Below are 21944 nucleotides of genomic sequence, written 5' to 3' on the forward strand. Positions count from 1 at the left end.
TGAAAGTCCCTGTGGATATTCCCTTTTGACTTAGGAACCCAGCTGCACAGATCACTCTCCTAGCCTGTCTTCCTGCTTAGTCAGCTCAACAGCTCTTTCCAACACAGACTGCTTTATTGTTCATTATAAAGCACTTAGAGGTGTGCAGCCTGGCTAAACATGCTTAAGGCTACAGTTCTGCATATAGCAGGTCCCATGCTGTGGAACTAACTGCTCTTCAATTGTTCCATTACGACTGCACTTACAAGGAAAGATGGTCTTCATTTCAATGAAATAAATACATTTCATTTTACTTCACGTTTTAAGGCTAGCATTCATATTATGTCTGAAAGGTAGATTTACTGCAGCTTTTATTACTGGGTACTTAATTTAGGGCAGTGTCTTGTCTTAGCCCTGAAACAGCACAGCTAAAACACATGCCGCATGGTTTTACAGGGCTTCTTCAGTAAATGCTCTGCTACAGAGAGGATTGTCCATAATCTTTTGAAAGATACAGTAGTTGTGTAGCATTTTGCTATAGCTTTTAAGTACTATAGTACAGTTTGCTTATCTGGAGGATTTTATTTCCTAAGCAAAGTAAGTAGTTTTAAAGTAATTGGTTTTAGTGGTTACTTTCAGCAGTAGTGAACATGGGCAAGTAAATCCTTACTAGTCGACTATAAGAACATGCCACCTAAGTAACTGGGGTGCTGTTACTTATCGCTGTTATTCTATTGGCTTCTAAACTGTGATGCAAATTATCTTTACAAGTTTGGTTCTTGCTTTTCTCCATGTATTTTGTCTGGCTGTGGGAAGGAATGCGTTTTAAAGAGGTCTCTTGTCTTCTGAGGACTGTATTCATCTAAGTGCCATGGTACACAAATGGTGATAGCCACATCAATTATATGGCTGAATTCCTAAATTAGGCACAAAAAAAGGCACAACTAAGCAAAATGTATTGCATTCATTAAAGCTCCTCTACTATATGATTCACTTCAATAGGCTTTGCCAATTAAAGTGTCATATGCGTTCAAACAAAGCATTAGTAGGAGAGGCCTTATTGGAAAAAAATATTAAAAATGACTGTTTTGTAGAATATATATTTATAAAACTATTGACATGCAACACTTTCTATTAAGATAAAGTGAAGTTGAAGTGAAGAAAACATACTCATGACTGTGTAAGTTTAGATAATGTTGGTCATGTTTATTTCTGATATTATACCTGGCCATGCTGTTAACCTTCTATTAACAATGTCAAGTATGCTTTGGACTCTGCCAGGCAGTGATTTCACTCTTAGTGTGACTCCAGCCAATGAAAGCCAAATTATTTAGCAGCTTCCTTGCTTCCCAGCATCCTCCTAGTTCCAAAATAAGCAGGTTTAAAATGTGTATTGAAAACAGGACAGATTAGTTATCACTATGTATATACACATGTACGCCTGGTGAAATAACATGTAACTTTGTGCTGACATCTAAAACGTCATCCAGGTTGCAAGTAAAACAAAAGTCAATCTTATGCTTGATAAAAGCCGGCCTGGTGTGGACCACTGCTGTAACTGCCCATTTTCAAGAGCTGAAGAAACCTTTTCAATGTCACTCAGTCGTGGAGTTAGCAGTTGGTTAAATCCCATCTAGTATTTATGTAGCTGCAGTCCGTGGTGTTTACACAGAAGGCTATTCTGGGAAATGCCGATTTTCTTCCCTGACTGGATGAAATGAATTATATTTATCAGGAATTCAAAGCACAAGGAGTGTTTGGTAGAATGTTTTCTCAGATATAAATAAAAGCATTACCCAAGACAACATGCCTAAATTAGGGTATGTTTAAAAGAGGTAACAAGGAGAGAACAGGGCCTGTTTTTAAGACCAAATAGATCCTTTCATGCAAAAAGGATGTAGAGTAAGGAAGAATGAATGGTGGAAATACTATGTGAGAAAATCAGACACAGCAGGTATTGTGCCACCAACTCTCTGGTAAGGTCTGAAATCACTGAATAGAGCAGTGTGAGAGGTGTGTTAACTATAAATCAATAGCTGCATCTGAGAGACAAGAAAGACTTTACGTGTGTGTGTCCGAAGCACGCAGGGCTCATTCCTATGAATTGTTTAAACATGTAGAGCACTTGGCTGCAATGGGATTGATTACTTGTGCTCATTACGAGAAAATGAGCAAGGGGATAGCCAGGCCTTTGGACTGCTCCTGTCTCAGAGTTGTAACAGTAGGTTAAGCCCCTAAATAGGGATGGATTTTGTCTTGTCATCTTGTATTCCTTGCTCCTAGGCTCCCCCTACCCTTCCATAAATCAGTCTGACCGAAAACTGTTTATCCTAACATTTTACGTTACAAACAGCTATTCCTCTTTCCAGCAGGCTGTGTTCTGAGATTATAAGTGTAACTTCCTGCAGGGGCTATCCTGTTAGTAGAGTGTTAGGGTGAGTGCTGAGTGTAGATCCACTATTAGGCTTGGGCTGTTTTGCAGCACATTGAGACAAAGCAGTTGCCAAAATCCAGTTCACACATCCAGTTACACCAAGCTCATAGCTAGTTTGCACCACAGCAACATGAACCCATCACAGCAACCTCCAATTGGGGTGTTTAGTGATGGAGAACTTATAAATGCCAGAAACAGACAAGTGGAAGTATGCCCTGGTTTATAAACTGCAACAATGGTATGTTATAACTGACCTTTCAGGGTAAAATAGAGCAAGGAAATAAGGGTTTTTGACAGCACAAGCATGTTTTCAAGACGATTTAATGTGTTTTCTTGCAATGTCAGTGTGGCTTAAACACAGCCCTATGCCTGGAACTGTGGTTACGGTGGTCATGCTGGAGCTGGTAGTAAACGGCATTGTGGCAGCAATGTGAGGAAGATCAGGAAACAGTTATCAAGATCTATGTGCTCTTAGTGAGGCTCGCTTCTCTTTACAAATTAAACCAGTATTGCAAATTGTGATTTATTGGAGATTTAGGAAAACATGTGCTGAGGGAATCATGCTGTTTCTGCAATTAAGCTTTAATAAATAATAATAATAATGAAGCTTTACTTCTGAGCCAAGAAAAACCTCTGGAACATAGGCCTCTACTCTGTCATCAAGCAAAGGATGAAATAGAATCGAATTCCAGAAAAGATACATAATCTTTTCTGAAGCAAGTAGACAGCAAAAAAAATAATACTGAATTAAGCAAAAGACTTTTGGGCAATGCTTGGTATTTCCATGTATTTCCATGCTTTTAGGCCTACAAAATTGAAATTTTCTAAATAGCATTGTTTGGAACTTCAGATGGACTCTTTTTGCAAAGCAGTCTTTGTATGAAAGTAACACAGACGTTGTTAAACCAGCTATAATTATAAGAGAAATGATACTTATTGCAGTAAAAGTCAGGTCTCCTTTGGGATGGGCCTGGAATAATGGATGGCTGGGTCTTCTCGTTTATCTAAGTCATGCAGCATTAGAAAAGCAAATTGAACATATTTACACATGAAGATCTGTGGTCATTTTTTAGAGGCCTGACGTGATCATACATCAAAGGGACTTGACCTTTGGAGCTTGCTGCCTATCTATCAGTGTGAACCAGTGTCTGCCTGCCACCCGCTTCCTTTGGACACAGCAGAAGGGAATGAAGCATGGAAAGTAAAAGGGGAACCCAAATGGGGGATATAAAAACACTGGCAAGAGGAAAAGATTCTTTTCATTCACAGGTATCATTTTTTTCCCCTATATTCTTTGATTATTCATTTGATAAAGAGGAATGAGTCAGAATGCACAGCTGCAAACATCAGTTCTCTTGCTCCTGAATGGAGGTCAGGAAATGAATATATTATACGTATTTTGTTTTAATTCCTTTCATCCCTGTGATCATATAGGTTTCCTCCTCATAAACTAGGCTATTTACATCCTACTAAGCAGTTACTCCTACTATCGGCCACCATGAAAAGAGTGCTTGGCTGTGAACCCTCCAGTAACTGACACCAGACTTAGATTTCCTTCCTAAGACTCTAGTTTTAAGATTCAGCAGAAACTGTCATGGGATTTGACAGGAAACAATCCCTTGTTTTGCTAAAGATGTGATTTCTAATTAATTTTCAGTACATCCCAAATATTTACCATTTTAGGTCTGGGCTAGTTAAAATCTCTGGGAATCTTCTCTGTCTTACACAGAGAAGGTAGCCAAAGCTCTGTTCAGCTATGCTGGCCACAGTTACTGTTAATGACCAGCAGATACTAAAGTCAGTAATCCATAAGGTGTTATCTGTATTTAACATGGCAAAGCTTAGGTTAATGTATATGTTACTTCCTAAAGTTAAGATTTTAAGGTCATTCTTAACTGATGATACGTATTTGTCAGATGTATGCTATAGGTATAATTAGTTGTCATAAACCTATAATGTAGTTAAGGGCAACTCCATTGCTGGGCAAGAAAATAATCCAAATAGCCTGGGAGAAGCAGTAAGCATGTTTTAATTCGAAATTAAGTTATTAGTTTATAAATTAATAATTTAAGAACTGCAGAATATGGAGGTACAAATTCATATACCAAATACAGAGCAGTGATAAATTTTTCTGTAACGTGGTGCTGTGAAGCAGCTTTACTAGAGCCCTTGTAGGGCTACTGGAGTTGGAGAGCTCTGAGGACTGACACACATTAGTGCCTAATAAAGGCAGTGGTAGCAAAAGGAAACTGTGAAGAGTTTACCCTCTTTCTCAGGTACTTGCTAGGAAGGAAGATGTTGGTGGGAGGAGGAGATGTGCCTTCTCCAAGAGGTTCCTTCTGGAAAGGATGCTTTGATTTCTTTCACCCCGTGCATTCTAACTGACCATGGAGAGCTGTTCATTTCCCTATGCTTTTGCAGTATGAACAGGAGCAACATTTTGATGGACTTTTGGAGGTATTGCTGGGTTAATATGGCAGTTCTTAGGTCCCTTTTCCCTGCTCTTGATGTACATATGCAGTGGCTTGCAAAAAGGTCGAAGAAGATTTTGTTGCTTTAATTCTACTCCAGAAATAAGGCAGCTCAAATGTATTGGAATTCTGAGTTAAAAAATGAGTAATCAAACGTCCTTGCTCTGTGTTCAATTCCCTAGAACCTGGGGCAGATTCTACACTGTCTGTTTTCACATCTGCCATATACATTGGAGCATGTATATATAGCACAAAAACATGCAGCGTAAGACAAATAGCACTACTTCTGTGCCATCCATCATCTCAGTTTAGTTCTGTATTCCTTAGAGGTCCCTTTAAAAATAGGAAGAATCTTAGAACTTAATTTCTCATCTTCTGCTAAATTACAGAAGCCTGAAGAGCAGAGAGGCTGTGGCAGTTTGTGTTCTCAGGGCAGCACTACTCACCATCCCCAGAAACACCATTTCCTCCTCTCTCAGGTTCTCTGTTTTCTTGCGCTGGACACATCCACGCCAAACCTGAGTTGTAAACAAAGCTCTAATGAGATAAATGGGTCTTGTTACAGCTTCCTTCACTGTGGCAGCCACAGGAAAAAACAAATAGAGGAAGGAAAGGCACAATATACAATTGAAACTATTGCTCTTTAACAGGTTGCCATCTGCTATTTCTTTTTTAACCAAATCCTGAGGTTTGTTGTCCCCTTACTCTGGCAGACGTAGGTTTTCAAACACAAAGTGTTGAGACTTAAAATTTAGACTGAGCTCCTGTTCGCCTCTCTGACTGAGCTGAATTACATGTGTAAGGACTCTTTCTGAATTCAACAGTGATATCCCTTTGCCATCTTTTCTGGGTATGGAATGAAGTCTTTCCCAGGAGATCACAGGAAAAGGCATGAATTCTCTGAGATGCACTGGATTCCAAGGAGGATGCCAGAAGGAGCAACTGAGGTCATAAAAATCAGACTGGAAAAACAACATCTAGGTTATAAAGTCATCCTGCACTGCCAGGGCAGGACTGTTTCCATTGATCTCCTATCTAGAGACCCGTCTCATTTTGTTAAGTGGTTTAAATGATGTACATCACCTTGCTAGGCATCCTGGAAGCTCTCATTATGGAATGGTTTCCATCCTGTGAGCTGTGTTTCTGTCTACTGCTGTTCTGAGCAAAACCTTGTCACTTGGTTCTGCCAGAACAGTTGTTAAATCAGAGATTTCACCTTTTGAATGCGAGTGGCAGCATCATCTGGATTCAGACCCGTCTTGATCTCAGCTTTAGGTTGTCTTGCCCTCTTCTCTGCAAGGTAAATTCGCTTCATGTACGCTGCTCGACAGCGGCCTTGGCGAGCCCGTTCTGCAACCTGGATAATTTTAATGGCTTCTTCAAATGTCATGGCCTCGACAGGTTCCTTCAACAGCACAGCCAAGAAGGAATGGTTAAAGACAAGCATTAGAGTTGTGTGTTCTCTTAATAGCCTAATTCAGTTAGCAAAGGAAAGAATAAATGAAATCTCTTGTGGAAATGTTCCTATCACAAACAGCAGCAAATCCTGTCCTAGTGTTCTCCTCAAATACCTTTTGAAGCTTGCTATCTTGAGATGTGTTTTTTCTGAGGACCTTTAGGAGAAAGTGAGCTTGATGAGTTGATGTGCGATGAGGAAAGCCTGATGCTACACTGGGAAGAATGGCTCTGTATGCTTTATGCATCCTGCTTGACTTTATCCATTTGAGAAGAAAAGACACAAAGAACATTAGGTCTTTCTCCTGTTAAAAGAAGAAATTCTTGGGCTGTGGGATATCTTCCTTACACTTCTCTAAAGGGATGAATCACTGGGTGTGCTGCTGGGACCACAGCCCTCTTGCTGAACAGGACAGGCTGTCCTGATCCAGCCCAGGTCTGGACAGCCTAACCTAAGTAGAAAAGGTCTGGGGTAAAATAGATCAGAACAGTACAGCTGGAGAGAGGGACTCCCCCTTCTCAGTCCTCAATATCTTGTTAACCCCTCATGCTTCCCATGAAGCAGCTGATTATTGTCCTTTCTTGACATTAATCCCCCAGTTGGAGTCAGTTCAGATTTAATGCTTCTCTCTATATTGTGTGGTGCTCACTACGCTATACTTTCAGCAGGGCTTTCTGAAAGAGAATTACATAGAAGCAAAAGTCACTTGCAGAGAAAACTCCTCTGATGAACTCAGCTGTGTTTGGTTTATGTTACACTGCTTGCAACAGCACTGCCATGGACACTGAAGAATACCATAGTCTGTTACACAGTGCTTAGTAGCTCCTGAGTGCTTGTGACTTGCTATGGTGCATGCAGAAGTGCTGACAGCCCTCCAGCAATCCCAGTGGTGACTGAGCTGGAAAGGCAGCACAAGATACTGGACCCATACTGTGTGAGATTATCTGTGTTTATTGAATCCTGTGTCTCTTGGGGCATCCTGGCAAGGGAGCCCCGTGCTCCCAGGTGAGCTGGCTGCACATCAGATAGTCTCATCTGTATTGGATGCTATGCTAAAAAGGGGTGAGAGCAAAACTGTGGGAAACAGAAAGGCTTCCAGATGTAATGTGCTGAAACAGAGCATCTCTACAGGCCATCAGACTACTAGAAGAGCAGAGAATTTACTCAGAGATTTACTGTGGAGGCCAAGAGGACTGCAGCTGCCCATTAAAGTAATCTAGCAGAGAGCCTATGCTGTCTCTGCAGCCTGCCTCTGTCTGACTGGTGCTGTTTCTTTCCCTGGAAACCTTCTCTCCATTGCTTTGTGGAATCAATCCACAGACTTTCCTCACCAGCATGGTTACTGGTGGAGAATTCACTGGTTGAGGCTGTGCAGCAGTTTGACCAAGTGGTCTGATCAGGGACTAACTCTTATGGCTATAACATCTATGAATCAAAGCTGTCTAGACCTGTAGGCACAGTTGTTTATTTCAAGGGGTTAGCACTGACTGCTTGTAGGCAATGTGCTATTTCCAGAAGGTCAGAAGTATATCAAATCCAGAACAGTCTCCACCAGAGCACTCGTGTACTTCTATGTAATGACTTTTGCTCTGCCAAAATTCAATCTTTTACTCCTCCTAGCAGCTGCAGCTCTGTAGCTGTACAGAAGAGACTGTAGTCATTGTTCAGGGGTTATAACCAACCAAATGCTAACACTTACACTGACCTGAACTCTTGAGTTTTGCCTGTTCCAGTTGGAATACTGGTTCAGGAAAACTTAAGCCCAACTTGACTTCAGTAGAACTTAATTACAGGATGAGAATTAGCTACGCAAATAAAGCACCTACTAAAATTGCCCAACTGCTGCCCTTTCTCTGACACTCTCACACACATAAAGCAGAGTTGATTCAGTCTTAACCAGAGGCAAAATGTGAGTGGATATTATTAGACAGGAAAAGTAAATGCGATTTTCGACTTGTGCCTTATCTGTAAACAGATTTTTACTTCCTAACTGCTACAAAAGTACTTTTAATGTCACTGGCTTGTGTGTTCAGACACGTGTGGCTATGAACTAAAACAGCAAAAACATGTTAACAGGTAGGTATGTGCTATGCTTACCTCTGCTTGCAATCCAGCCTCAAGCAAAATCTGATCCAGGATTTTCTCCCTCTGCTGCAGGACTTCCAGCTGTTCTTTAATGAAATACCTTGGGATAGGTACTTCGAGATCTTCCTAGCGGAAGAAATGGTTATGAGATGTTTCTGAGATCTGCATCAAAATCACATTACTTATTAATTAAACACCTTTACAAAGCAATGAAATTGGATTGAAATTGTGGAATATTTTGGAGTGTTGGGAATTTGACCTCTGGAACAGCTGCTGAGCTGTTACTTTGCAATTACTTAAGGCCTAATTCAACCAAACAAATAAATCAACCCAGTTTCTGAGCAACGAGAGCCCAGAAATCTTTCTTCTTATAATGGCTCAATTACATTATCAAACTGTTAAAATATTTGGCAAGGTGGATGGAAATTTCAACATGATTCCTACCAAACAGAATACCTCTGGTTCTGTGATCATCCCACTTCTTTTTTTAATCAACATGAACAATAGATCTGTTCTCTTGCCTTTTTCTTTTAACCATTACAAGGAACTAAAGCACAATCCTGTTTGTCTGCAGGTATTTCTCTGTCTGTGACTGTGATATCTGTGACTTCTCCAAATAAGGTGTGATCAGAAGTGGCTTTTACTCATTTCAAGCATTAAAAAGCTGTAACTGATTCACATTTCTACTGATCCTTCCCCTGCAGAACTTCACTCTTGCTGAGAAATGAAAGAAGACACAGGCAGACAACCTCCCCCAGCAGTGAAGATACTGCAGTGACATAACCTGTTCTTTGTGTTGTATTGAAAACTGGAGGCAAATCTTCAAGAATTGGCAAGTATATTTCTTTGAGGGTGGAATGTGTCTTCATAGGTCTGGTTCATACCATGTTCCCTATACCCTGTTTCAGCAGCATCCACAGTATCTCCTCAGGCAAATTATTTATTATAAGGAGGGATGGGTAGACAGGCAGTAGTTTCCCTGTGATGCTGCTCATGAGGAGCTGCACAGTCAAGTTACACAATCATTTGTCCCCAGGTATGTGTGAACACTTGGTCCCTTGCCCAATTTGCCTAAGAGAGGTACAAGACTTGACGCTGTGCCATCAGTGCTGTCTGTTCTGTCTGTTGTAGAAACTGATGGGCTTTGACCTGCTCAGGGAGACCTCTGACTTCCTCCTTTGCAGCCTCAATGCTTTAATGTGGACAGATATGGACGAGGAAAGCGCTGGCTGTAAAGGAAAAGCACTGCTCCTGCCTTGACACAGCCACATGGTAAATGTGCTGCCTGTGAACTCCAATCTCTAGAGTAAGAATTTGCAGGGAAGACTTTGGCCAATGCAAACAGCCCCTGTGAACTGCCAACTTGAGAGATCTCGTTACCAACTCCTTCAGTTGCACACTGTGCAGACCAACACATCCCTGTTATGGCAGCATAAGAAAGCTTCCAAGTGGGATTGTGTTTATCCCTGTTGATTTCAACAATGCAGAAGTCTGGTCTGCTGAGGTTTCTGAATGTTTGCCTCATTAAGCTCTCTGCTTGCACCTTCGTTGATGGAAATGATTATGTGTTGTACTTTAACAGTGCAAATCACTCTGTGATGGATTTCAAACCAGGTATAAGAAATGAAGCGGTTTGTCTAGACACTCTCACATGGGGAGAGAGGGCTTTTACACTGTCAGGTAGCAGTGCATGATGATTATCTCCCATATCTAACCTGGGCTTTAACAACAAGTGATCCTGGACTGAGACATTTACTGACTCTAAAGGTGAGATCAAAGCCACAAGCCTGGGACTGGAAGGGGTGGGAGTGCTTCTCTTCATAACCTCTTCTTGGGGCCCAGCATAGAAAAGCGAGGCTTGTGGTGTTTATCCTCACGTCAAATTTGCAGCTTTTTAGCCACTCCTGGCTCCATGTGGGATTTGGGTATCCAAATATCTTTACAATTTCCTCAGGAAATGGAATGACCGGGTGTTGGGAGGCAACTATACAAAAACATGAGGAACAGAACTAAAGAAAGCTGAAGCTTGGCTTTACACTGACATAGTAAAAAGTAGCCTATCTCACTGCATAAGTTATGAAATGAGACTGCTCTGTTGTGTTCTCTGCCTATAGTCACGCTGGATTTTAGCCCAAGATAATACAGTGAAAGGAAGGATCAGAGATATCCTTCTTGGGAAGATTCTTTAAGAAACAGAAGTTATTTGTCAAACACTGGCCAGTAGTTTTGGTTTTTAACCAATAATATATGATTATTTTATGGAAAAAACCCCACGTAAATCTCTATTCCCATCTACTATGGAATAACGTTTGGAAAAGCCTCAAATCTCTTCAGTGACCCTGTTTTTTCGGTAGGAGGCAGGTTATAACAGATGTCAAACACGAGTTTTCAGACCTGCCCATCTTTGTTCTGCAGGGGGATTTCATGATATGTCTTGAAAACAAAGGGAAAGAGCTTGCAAAAACTCATGGCAATGACTGTCTGTCTCTATTTGCGGTGCAGTAGGGATGCTATTGCAAACAGAAACATGTCTGCAAGTCTCAAACCAACGTTGTAACGATACTGGGCATTCATCTCGCGTTATAACCGGGATCTGGAAAGCAAAAATTCAAGCTCCGACCCTGTTTTTAGGAAAGCAGCGGTACCTGAATGTGACAATAGGTGGAGCTGTCTGCGAGGGAAGCAACCTCCCTTTTGCTGCTGCTCTTTACCACTGCTTTTAGAGCACAGCTCCAAACCTTTAGCTTTATTGGCATCCTTGTCTGGTTTAGCGGGACGGCTGTCAGGGGCTTTTACATCGGGCAGTCCTGAGTCCTGGACACTGAACACGCCCTCAGCTCCTGCCTCCTTAACAATAAGAGACTTAGCTGAGGTTTCTCTTGTTAGTAGTTTGTGGTACTATGAACTTGCAGCATTACCTGTAACCTCTGGAAGATGCCTGGGGCCAGGCTGATTTTACAGTGATGCAAAAGAGCAGACTGAAGTGGATTGTACCTTCCTTATCAATTGCCCATCTTTTACATAATCCCACATTCAAATCAGGCAGAGTCAAACTGCTGATGTTCACAGTGAAGCTAAATTAATACAACATCATAGAATGGTTTGTGTTGGAAGGGACCTTAAGCCTCACACAGTTCCAGCCCCTGCCACAGGCAGGGACACCTTCCACTAGAGCAGGTTGCTCCAAGCCCCTGTGTCCAACCTGCCCTTGAAAACTGCCGGGGATGGGGCAGCCACAGCTCCTCTGGGCAACCTGTGCCAGCGCCTCAGCACCCTCATATTAGGACACGTGCAAGAGAAAGATCTACAGAGCCTGTGCTGTTATGGAGAAGCTGAAATGCAAGAAATTCGTCAGGCAGATCAGCTTTTAAAATCTTGCTCCAATATAATTGTAGACCAAATATACTCTGATGTTTAACAGAAATGCCATAATTCCTCGTCACCCAGTACATCACTACATCACTTGGTGGAACTTCACAGACTGCAGGTAAATGTGACTGTCTTTAACATAGAGCTAGGCAAAATCCCTATGAATTTGCCCATTAACAGAGCAGACCTACCGGGAGAAGCTTTAGATCTTCCAGGATATTATCAATGTAATGAAATTCTGATTTCTCCAGATCCACCATCTCTTTTTTCAGCTCCAGGATCCGGCCGATCACACCATCCAGCACTTGCCGAATCAATGCCCGCTTCTGCTGGTGAAGGAGTTGGTCGTGGGCTGTCTCCAGGGTATGGAAGATTTGCATGTACTTGATGTAGGAAGTGGCCAACATCCTGAATACTTTCACGAGGTCCTGCTCTGGCTGGAGAAACTCTTCTCTTTCTCTCTGGAGCTGGATGTCGAGGTCTTTCTGGGCATCTGTCCACATCTTATTGTAAGTGCTAATGGAAAAGAAGAGACTAAGTTAACCTGAAATGAAAGCAAGAGTCAGCACACAACGATGCTAAGGCTCTCTGTGTGTGGACTTTGCAAAAAAGCAAACTGGAAATGTGAGCCATTACATTTATAAAGAGATTTTAACTACAATGTATTTAACTTTTCATTTTCACCTTAATGCATCCTTTGAATGCTTGAAGCTACATCCCCCTATAGTGCCATGAGTTTCATTCCATTGTGCTAATAGAGAAGATGGTTTAATGGAAAAGGGGTGTCCCCTCAAAGTCCTTATGATGGGGGAAGGTCTGGTTTAGGTCCCTGCATATTTGGGATGAGGACCAATTGATGTTTCTGAAGCATGTGTTGATTTTCTGCCTTTCTTCTGAAGTGGTTCTCAGGGCTCATTGTAGGGTAAGTGCTGTGTTGGTGCCAGTGTTAGAGTGGAGCTGTGAGCACTATTTCAGATGTGAAGTGAGGAAAGTGATTTATTTCTTTGGTAGCAACTGCTGCACTCCAAGCAATTGCTGAATGTCTGGTCCAAACCTATTTGATGTCTGTCACCTACCTTTGTTACCAGCTTCACTTTCAGAAGTAATAATGCTTTTTACTTGGTGGTTTTGGTAGGAATTTGGTAGGAAAATTCTTCCCTGTGAGGGTGCTGAGGCACTGGCACAGGGTGCCCAGAGAAGATGTGGCTGCCCCATCCCTGGCAGCGTTCAAGGCCAGGTTGGACACAGGGGCAACCTCCTCTAGTGGAAGGTGAAGGGAGTTAGAACTGGATGAGCTTTAAGGTCCCTTCAATCCAAAGAGTTCTGTGATTCTATGAACAGGTGGAGCTCTGATGTGATGAGTATGCACTGGCTGTCATTTGCTTGTCATGGTAAAAGCAGATCAAGTGCAGAATATCATGGGAAATCATCCTAAAGGGGCAAGAAACGGACTCTGGGCAAAGAGGCTTTTCTTCATAGAAGAGCTCAAGCAGCAGATTTGTCACCGAAAGGTGCTACATCTGTGGTAGTCAAAGACACTGTTAGGTTCTGTTTTACTTCTGCCCAGGTAAAGGCTCTCTCTTGGGAGTGACAGCTGTCAAAAACATCTTACACCTTTGGCAATGTTTCTTTAATAGCAAAGGTAAGAAGCTTCTGCACTGAGCCTCAGTGATGCTGGGAGAAAAAGTTGATTCACGCTGTCAGGTTTGCAGGAGGAGGGGAAAACAGTGGGCTAAGGTAACAGGGAAAGCTGACTTTTGTTTCTTACACCTAGAAATAAAGGCTACTGGCCTCCATGGTGCAATGCAGACTCATCCACCAAACTACTGCTTGGTGTTCCTAGAGCCTGTCAAAGATGGATGAATACTAAAAGGCTCTGCCTCCATTAGATGAGCTTTTAGAGCAGCTCTCTTGCTGGTCTGAGCAGCACTGAGCAAGTGCTTGTGTATTAATTCTGACAAGAAATCCAGGCAGCTGTTAACATTACTTATGCTAGACTGTAATTGCCTAAGTGGGAGCTCTGTCAGCTGATCTTATCATTCCCAACCTCAGAGAACAGAATGACCCTTGTGCTGCAGGAGGGACCAGTGCAGTGGATGGGAGGACAAACTCCAGCCCACAAGTGCCCTGAGCATGAGGTGTGTGCAGCACATCCAGGATCCTGATGGGGCTTTTGGGACTCCCTGAAGCCATCAGCAGAACCACCACCAACCTGAACCCTGCTATTGAATCTGCACTGTTAACATTAAAGTGCACATTACACTTTTCAGCTGACTTGGGTTTCTGCAGGATGCAGCTGGTCCTGCTTTTCCTAATGCCTCTGCAGCCCACCCAGCTCTTTCCCTTTCCTTTTTCCCTATTTCATTGACATCCCTTTGCACCACCCAAATGATTTAATTGCAGCAATTAACCCAGGTGCAGGAGATATACAACATAAAACCAGCAGCGTGGAGAGGCTTGGCACAAGTATGACCAGTGTTAGCTTTGACCTAATAGCTCTGCCAGTGAATCAATGGGAGGTTTGTCCACTTCCTCCACAGTCAGCATGCGGAAGAACGTCTACTGGTATGAGGTTCAGGGGGTTTTCCAGCACAGAAGGAAACAACGTGGTATTGTACTTACGTAGCTGTGCCTGCTCATAGGGCATTTGGCAGTGGGGAAGCTGTAAATCTTGGGGGAAGCCTAGCCCTGCAGGTTTATGAACAGTGGGTATGCACAGGTTGAAGTGTTCTGAATGCAGGTTATTGCATGGGGACAACAGCTTGTACAAGAACCAATTCCATGATTGTCCACTCCAATTTACAATAATCTCCCTTTCTGCCTCCTCTGGCTGAGGAATGTCAAGTGGTTCCTCCTGCTGAGCCAGCTAATATCCAGTTTCTCTTTATATTTCAAATGAGTTTTTAAGGGAGGAGGGAGACAGTGCTCCAGCCTTCAGAGCGTGTTAACATCAGGCAATATAGATGGAACATAATTGTTTCCATAACGCATTAGTTTATCGGATAAGCATTAAGATGATTGCAAGCACGTTGCTGTGGGTCAGATGTTAAGACTATGGATATTGTGGCATGTTTGGAGCTCTTGCAGCAGTGATGCTCTGTGTAAATGAGGGCAAAAGAAGGGATAGGCCCACTGGAAAATGAAGTATTGACAGAAAAGAGTTATGAGGAGCTGCTAGATTTTCTCTTGTACCTGTTGCAGTTAGAGTGAATGACACCTTGGGGGGACATGGCCCTAGTGCTTCTGTTTGTTAGGCATGTAATGGGAAACAGCAGATACTTGATAACTGGGAACAGATAAGTGCAAGCAGCAATGTGATTTGAGTGTTCCTTTGGCTCTCCCTGACTAAAAACCAGAGGACATGTGCACAGCCATTTGCTTCCTCTCCCAGAACATTATTTCAGGTTTCACTGGTATCTAAATGGGAGTCCTTCTGGACTAGCCTGAAGGATTGGATGTGCTTGGTGTGTTTATAGCCCTGTCTGGCAGAGCTGCTGTAATCCTGAGGAGCCCTTCAGTTTTAGAGACAACTGTGTTCAAAGGGTAGTCAGGAGGAGTAACGTGTCTTCAAGGTTACGCGTTAAAAGCAAAGAACAGGACTGATGCTCCGTGCCCGTCAATCTGACGGCGTGTGACCTCCAAGTCCCTACTTGTATTTTTGCCTATTTGCTCAGTACCCCTCTGCATTAAGCTGTAAACTCCCTCAAAATTGCTTCCACACGCTGAAGGGGGAGTACAGAACAGCCTTGAGCATGCTGGCTTTTCATTTACTGTTACTGATTCATCTAGTAGACTCGTTCCTGTTCTGTAATAGGTAGGGTGTGAGCTGTATCTGTCCCTGAGGGTGATGCTGCATCAGAATTAGATTGGATTAAAGCATCTAACTAGCCTGTAGTGCTGACAACCAGCACCACTGAGCATAATTTTCCTTCTCATGGCATAAGATGATTAAATCCTGGGAAAGAAGGATGTCTGTCTCAATCTTCGCATGTGTATAGCAGTATAAGTAATGCCGCAAATTGTCATAGCAACTACAAAATAGGAGTGTTATGGGTAAAATAAGCAATCCTGTAATGGGATGAGTTAAAAACACGTAGAGTGACTTAACTCCAGAGCCCCCAGAGTGCTTTCTGGCAGCTTAAGGCTTGGAGGGAAGGTCAAGGCTCTAACTCTTAACCAATGTCCCTTCTCTTCACTCCCATGAAGTACAAACCGAGTCTAAAACAAGGGCTAAAGAAGACTCTTGCTATAGCATGGTTTCTAGTTTGAATCTTGCTTTTACTGCTCAAAATAAAGCCTGATCTCTTTATTTAGAGTGAAACTTTTAGTTTTTGTTTTTTTTTTTCTGCTCAAGTTATAAAAAGCTGTTTAAAATCCTGCCAAATTACACATTGCCTCTTTCAGTATTCCAGGGCCCTCTAACTCTGCACGTTTGTTTGACCCATCCATCTCTTTTACTAAAATGGTCCTGAGGTCCAGCTGAGGTTACCCTGCCTCCTTGTGCAGAGCTTCTTTTGACACTTAAGCATGCTCTGCTTGAAAGGGTTTGTGCTGAGCATGCAAACTGTCCTTCAGACCACTCAGGAGCCAGTACTGGAGCCTGGCACCAATAAGGTCACCTTTGTGCCTGTGTGGTTTTCCTTCCCCCTTCTCCCCACAGTGTCTCGGTGTTTTTACTTGACTGCCAAAGGGAACTATTCCTGTTATTTCAGGACATGGCAGTTTGCATTCCAAGTTGTGTCTGTCTCTGGGTTTGTATATGGGCTGAACCCAGGCTACTTTGATGCCTGTTTTTTCTGGGCTGTCCCCCGAGGACAGAAATATCTCTCACTTTCATATGCCAACCATATAAATGCAGAGCATAGCACTGCATGTGCACTACTGCATTGTCTGCTGGATGTAAAGAGATGGAAGGGAAAACATCTGACTGATGTGGGTCATGTCTCTTCACCTAACATGGAAACACCCATTTGATTAAATGAACTCTAAATTGTGTGTGTTTTAACACACTTCTGGAGCATTTATGCCACCATTGCAAACTACCTGCCTTTCTCAGGAGATTGGGCTGTTCTGAGCCATAGAGCAGGGAACAGGGAAAGCACTGACAGGGCTTGTGAGAACAAGGGAGTGAGGAGTGGGGCTGGAGCAGGAATCTGCGTGCTGGAGCAGGGCTTCCGTGGGCACAAGGAGCAGAGGGAGTGAGACGTGGGTCTGGCAATGAGGAAGTGCATGTATGGGCCAGTCCTCAGGGAATCCTCTAGATCCTCTGGGCTTGACAGGTCAGCCATTGTGCTAAACCCTGGGCAAACACAGGGGAGGGAAACCCTGCCCTGCAGCCCCTGTCAAATAAAGAACCAAGAGACAAAGGTTGGGAGGGGAAAGTGAGGCCCTAGGGGAAAAGGGGCTGCACAAACACTGCTGCTTTGCTTTGGTTCTTTCTTCTCTTTCCAAAGATCACTACGCTTAAGATGACTGCTGGCTTGTTGAGGTCAGCAGTTACCTATTCCCCTGCTACAACCAACTCAGGTATTGCCTTGCGGGACTAAATATATTATGGGAGTGGCCTTCTCTTTTCTTTAGTCTTATAGACAAAGCTGCTCTTGGCGTGGAGAGGTGTAGACACAAACAGAGATCAGCGTGGCCTTATGACATAAAGTGACTGAAAGGTTGTCTGGATCAATTTCTGATGTAAAAGCCTTTATCGTGCACTTTGGAGCAATGCAGACTCGTGGCTCTGAGCTTGGTCAGGCTTGCAGCTATGCCAAACTTCTTAGCTGGTGGTGAAGGTAGGGCTGTCAGATGACTTTTTAAGCAGGCTTGCTCTAGCCATGATGTTTTACAAAGTTGGAAGTACTTGGGGTAAAGAAAAACCTCACCAGGCTTTGTTTGTGACAGGGGAAGAAAACATACAGCCTGGTGACATTGTTAATGTGACCAGCTCTGTGCTTCTGTCATCTCCAAGTTCAGTCTGTGGTGCTATGACAGAAAGTGCATAGGGGATAAAAGGTTTTATGTGGCATAAATGTGCTGGGACACTGCAGGGAAGGTGAAGGAACCCCCTTCACCTGCAGCCGTGGCAACGCCACACCTCAGCAGGTCTCAAGCACCTTCTCTGGCCAAACTCATGGCTGTTTTCTTACAGGAAGACCTTGCAAAGTGATTGACATATTTCATGGCTGAGCTTTCGTGTAGCCTGTGCCAAGGGCCATCCCTCTGTCTGTCAGGCTGCCCTTCCGTGGAGGTAAGAAGGAGAACAGCAGCCTCCTCTCTGCAGGGAAACGTGAGAGGATGGGGAAAGAGAGCTTTGGTAACTCATGCAGCCCTTGTGTAGCGCTGCTGCAGCAGACGCTGTGCCTGGGTGCTGCTCCACCTCTGCTAGGATCAGGCTTGAAGCTCAAAGTTAACATGGTCTTGAGACCTGTAGCTGCTTCTTTCACCGTTTTCCAGGAGAAACGCTGCTGGAGTATTTCCACTGGCAATGCTTTTTCCTGAAGGAGACAGTGTACAAGTAAATGCACAAGATCTTTCCCTACCTGCTCATTAAGGATGAAGGGAGATGTATGAGAGACTTTAGGTCTTAGTTGTGATCATTTGGATTCTGCCTCTGTTTTCCTCCTTTAACATAAACAAGATGACATGCTAATGCTTACCAGGGGTGGGAAGAGGGGCAAAGATGAATCCATGAATGCTTGAGAGATGTATGAGAGAGAACATGCTCGGAATGCCCAGAAGGAAGCTAATAATTGTGGCGTTTGGATGGAATTTGAAGAATATGGCCTGGGGCCAGACCCTGAATGAGGGGATAAAAAGAAATATTCAGCAACAACCCAATAGCTGAATGAGGCTGGGGCCCCATAGGAAGAAAATAGGATGTGATCACAACGTAAGAAACTGCATCGTAATGCAGCCACGAAAAGCGGGGGAGAGAAGAGGGGATTAAAGTTGGATTGGCATTTTCTTACACTATGGTTTTGCAACCTCATTTTGTTCATCAGAGCTTTGGGCGTGCAATACAAAATACACAGGTCTCCTTTGGCTGCTTCTGTGAGAAGCAGAAAATGAGATGCTAAAGATCTTGTCTTAGATCAATATTTAACCACAGAAAGTTCTCTTTGTGACATGAGGTGAAATTTTAAAGCACTCTGATTGTTTAAAGCCCCTTGGTGGCAATGGCAAACGTCCTGTAGCTGGTTAAAACCTGGTACTAGTGGTAGCAGCACCAAGGCTCAGCTTTAATGTGGCAGGAGTAGGACTGTGAGGGCAAGTTAAGAAATCACTGTTCCTACAGGTCAAGTAAATGGTAAACAGATTCATAAAGGAAACACAGCAGGAACACATAAATGCAAAGCCATCTCTGTAAGTTTCCTGCTCAGTGTCTGGAACAGAGCGTACATCTGTATGCAAATGCTGGGGTCTGAGTACTTTAGGAAGCGTGCTACATCCAGCACTTCTTAATGATCCCCACGGCAAATGTAAGGGGTACTACAGCTGTCCTCAGAACATATCAAGCAAGTCTGAACACTGAGTTTTCCTATGGCTGGCTGCTGGAGCTTACTGACCCTAAGAGAATATAACTGAGTGCCCTAAGTGTCCTGCCTCTACCCTAATGCAAAACTAAAGCAGTGGAATAACACTCTTTCGTGAGCTTCAAACCACAGGGCCCTGAGGACAGTGAACATAAACTGGATGGAAATAACTGATATTCCAGCCATGTAAACTCATGTGCAGTGTGACTCAGTGCTGCAGAAGATGCCAGCCTGACCGCTCTGACTTACAGTGCATGAGACAACCACCCTGCACACACACTTAGTACATTTGTATGTCCAACTGCCTGCAGGAGACGCAGGCAATTTCTCTGTGGTAGCAGCTGTTCTTCCAGATGTCTAAAAAGCAGCTGTTTACCTCAAGCTCAGAACAAGAGCTATGTGCTGTGTCGCAGTTCTATAGAGTACACAGAATGTGACTGTACAGCATTGAGAGATCACTGCTACAGACTCGACTGGGACTTACTGATGTGCCTATCTATAGCATGAAGTCTGTCTTCCATATGACATGGCATCATACAGTCATGTTGGACTAGATGACCCCTGAAGGTCCCTTCCAACCAAAACTATTCTATGAGTCTATGTAACAGTACCATCAGTACTTGAGAACCGATTCGGCTGAGTCATGTTCTAAACGATCTTGCTCTGCAAAAGCAAGAAGCACTCCTATTTGGTAACTACTGGCATTGATTACAACTCGGCTCTATGCTGGGGAGGAATGCACAAAGCTCTGAACAGGAAATATTGATAACTTTTCTAATGCATTTGCCAGCACTGTCAGCCACAACCATTTAAAAACCAGGAGGCGAGATTGAGATTAGACAGTTAGGAAGAAGTTCTTCCCTGTTCTAACTATGAGAGTGATGAGGTGCCTGTGGCAGGGGGTTGGAATTGGATGAGCTTTAAGGTCCCTTCCAACTCAAACCAGCCTGGGATTCTATGAAGTTAAAGCTGTCTATATTTAGGTAAGAATTTTCTACTTTTTATTTTCCTGATTGTTTGTGACCATTTTTTTATTACATTTTACTGTTGGGTTTTCTTAACATTTATTAATTTCAGATTCTGAGGTGGTAAAACCTGAATCCAGCATGGGGCAATAAATAACTGCACAAACTGTCCAGAAAACTTGGTATGCTGAGGTATAGAACACTGCAAACAAAGCTATCCAGCCTGTTGCTCAACTCAGGCCCCATAGAAGCAGTAATTGATGAACTGGTATATATTCAGACATGTATTTATGAAGGGCAGGATTAGCCCAGCTATAAATGTCATGCTGTGCACAGCTATAGAGTGATTCCAGTTAAGTGAGCCAAGTAGCATCAATGTCAACTTGGAGTCCCTTACCAGCATTACTACCTCGTTTGGAAGCAGAACTGTATATAGTTTAGTCATGTGGTGAGGAGATGCGTATCATGTTTGCGTGGATTTGCTGTTTAGCACTAGTAGTGCTGCAGGAAATGCTGAAGAACCCTGTCTATTAAAATTACACTGAGTTAAGCTGAACAGTGAAGACGGGTTGAGAGATTTAGGCTTGCTCTGCTGGACATGGAGGCAGCAAACTGCGAAATACTGAGGGATAATGCCATAAAGGATGCTCACAGTTAGGTTCCCATCTTTGTAGCACAATAGCAACGTAGGAACCAATAGTAATTCTTAGTAAGGAGGCTGGGTATCTTAGTAATGTTTCTGGAAAGATGAGCATGGCTCCCTGCAGGCACTTTGATCCAATGCCATCATCAGGGTCTGCTTATTGCAAACAAACTTTTAAGACTTGTACATTGCTGACAGCATCAGGAATTCATTACAGGGCGAAAAACCCTAGTTTGTGCAAGTTTTCGTCTGGGAAAGGGGAAAAAGTGATGTTTTTGCAAGCAGAGATGGGCAGAGTGGGTAGGAAAGGTACCAACAGCGGCCTAAATGCTGCCGAGGTGAGCCGAAGCCTTGGAGCGGCTGAACATCCCCTCGTTGGAACCCGCGGACTGGCCGCGGCCGCGCCCCACCGGATACGGCGCGGCGGAACCGGTGGCACCGCGTTCGCACCGGCGGGTGCTCCCCTCCGGAGATGCGCGGAGGGTTGGGGTGTGTGGAGGGGTGTGTGTGTATTTTAGCCCCTTCAGCCGGGTTCCGCCCGAGCACCTGCGGCCCTTTGCCCCGCCTGGCCCCCGCGCCCCGCGCTACTCACGCCTGAGACATGGCGAAGCGCAGCGGAGGCCGCCGCGGAGCCCACACCGGTGCCGAGACCGCTCGGAGCCCCTCCGGCCTGGCCCCGGCTGGCAGCGGCCTGTCCGAGGCCCGGGCAACCGGACGCCTTGCGTGCGCCCCGCCGTTACCGTGGAGACAGGGCCGCGAGATGCGTGCACGTTATAGCCTGCCGGTGCTGCTGCGCAGTGTATGGACGGTCCGCGTTTCATCGCGTTTTGCCTCTATTTTTGTTTCTCCGAGCACCCACGGAGACAAGTTTGTAGTGGTTTTCCATCCCCTACTGCTTAAAAACACGGTGCTTATTGTTTGTGGGGTTTTTCCCCCTTGCAACAGCTGGAAACCCGCCTCGTGTTCTGTACTTCCTCTCCCCGTTGTATCCCCGAACTGAGCACATCTGGATGCCA

General features: G+C 43.9%; 1 protein-coding gene across 1 annotated transcript in view; it reads right to left on the minus strand.

Moving 5' to 3' along the window:
- The window catches only part of IQCA1 (IQ motif containing with AAA domain 1), a 95666-nt gene extending 74128 nt beyond the window's left edge, over nt 1-21538 (minus strand). Inside the window, exons 1-5 of the mRNA XM_061460333.1 lie at nt 21521-21538; nt 11986-12310; nt 8438-8551; nt 6101-6289; nt 5331-5402 (exon numbers count right to left, since the gene is read on the minus strand). Of these exons, the coding sequence (XP_061316317.1) occupies nt 5331-5402; nt 6101-6289; nt 8438-8551; nt 11986-12310; nt 21521-21531 (711 nt within the window). The 5' untranslated portion in view covers nt 21532-21538. The remainder of the gene's footprint in view (nt 1-5330; nt 5403-6100; nt 6290-8437; nt 8552-11985; nt 12311-21520) is intronic.
- Between the last annotated feature and the right edge of the window lie 406 nt (nt 21539-21944).

The sequence above is a fragment of the Pezoporus flaviventris genome, unplaced genomic scaffold (genome assembly GCF_033815535.1).
Source record: "Pezoporus flaviventris isolate CSIRO_AGI_PZ_B2104156 unplaced genomic scaffold, CSIRO_AGI_Pfla_v1 ptg000001l, whole genome shotgun sequence".
NCBI classification, from domain to species: Eukaryota; Metazoa; Chordata; class Aves; order Psittaciformes; family Psittacidae; genus Pezoporus; species Pezoporus flaviventris.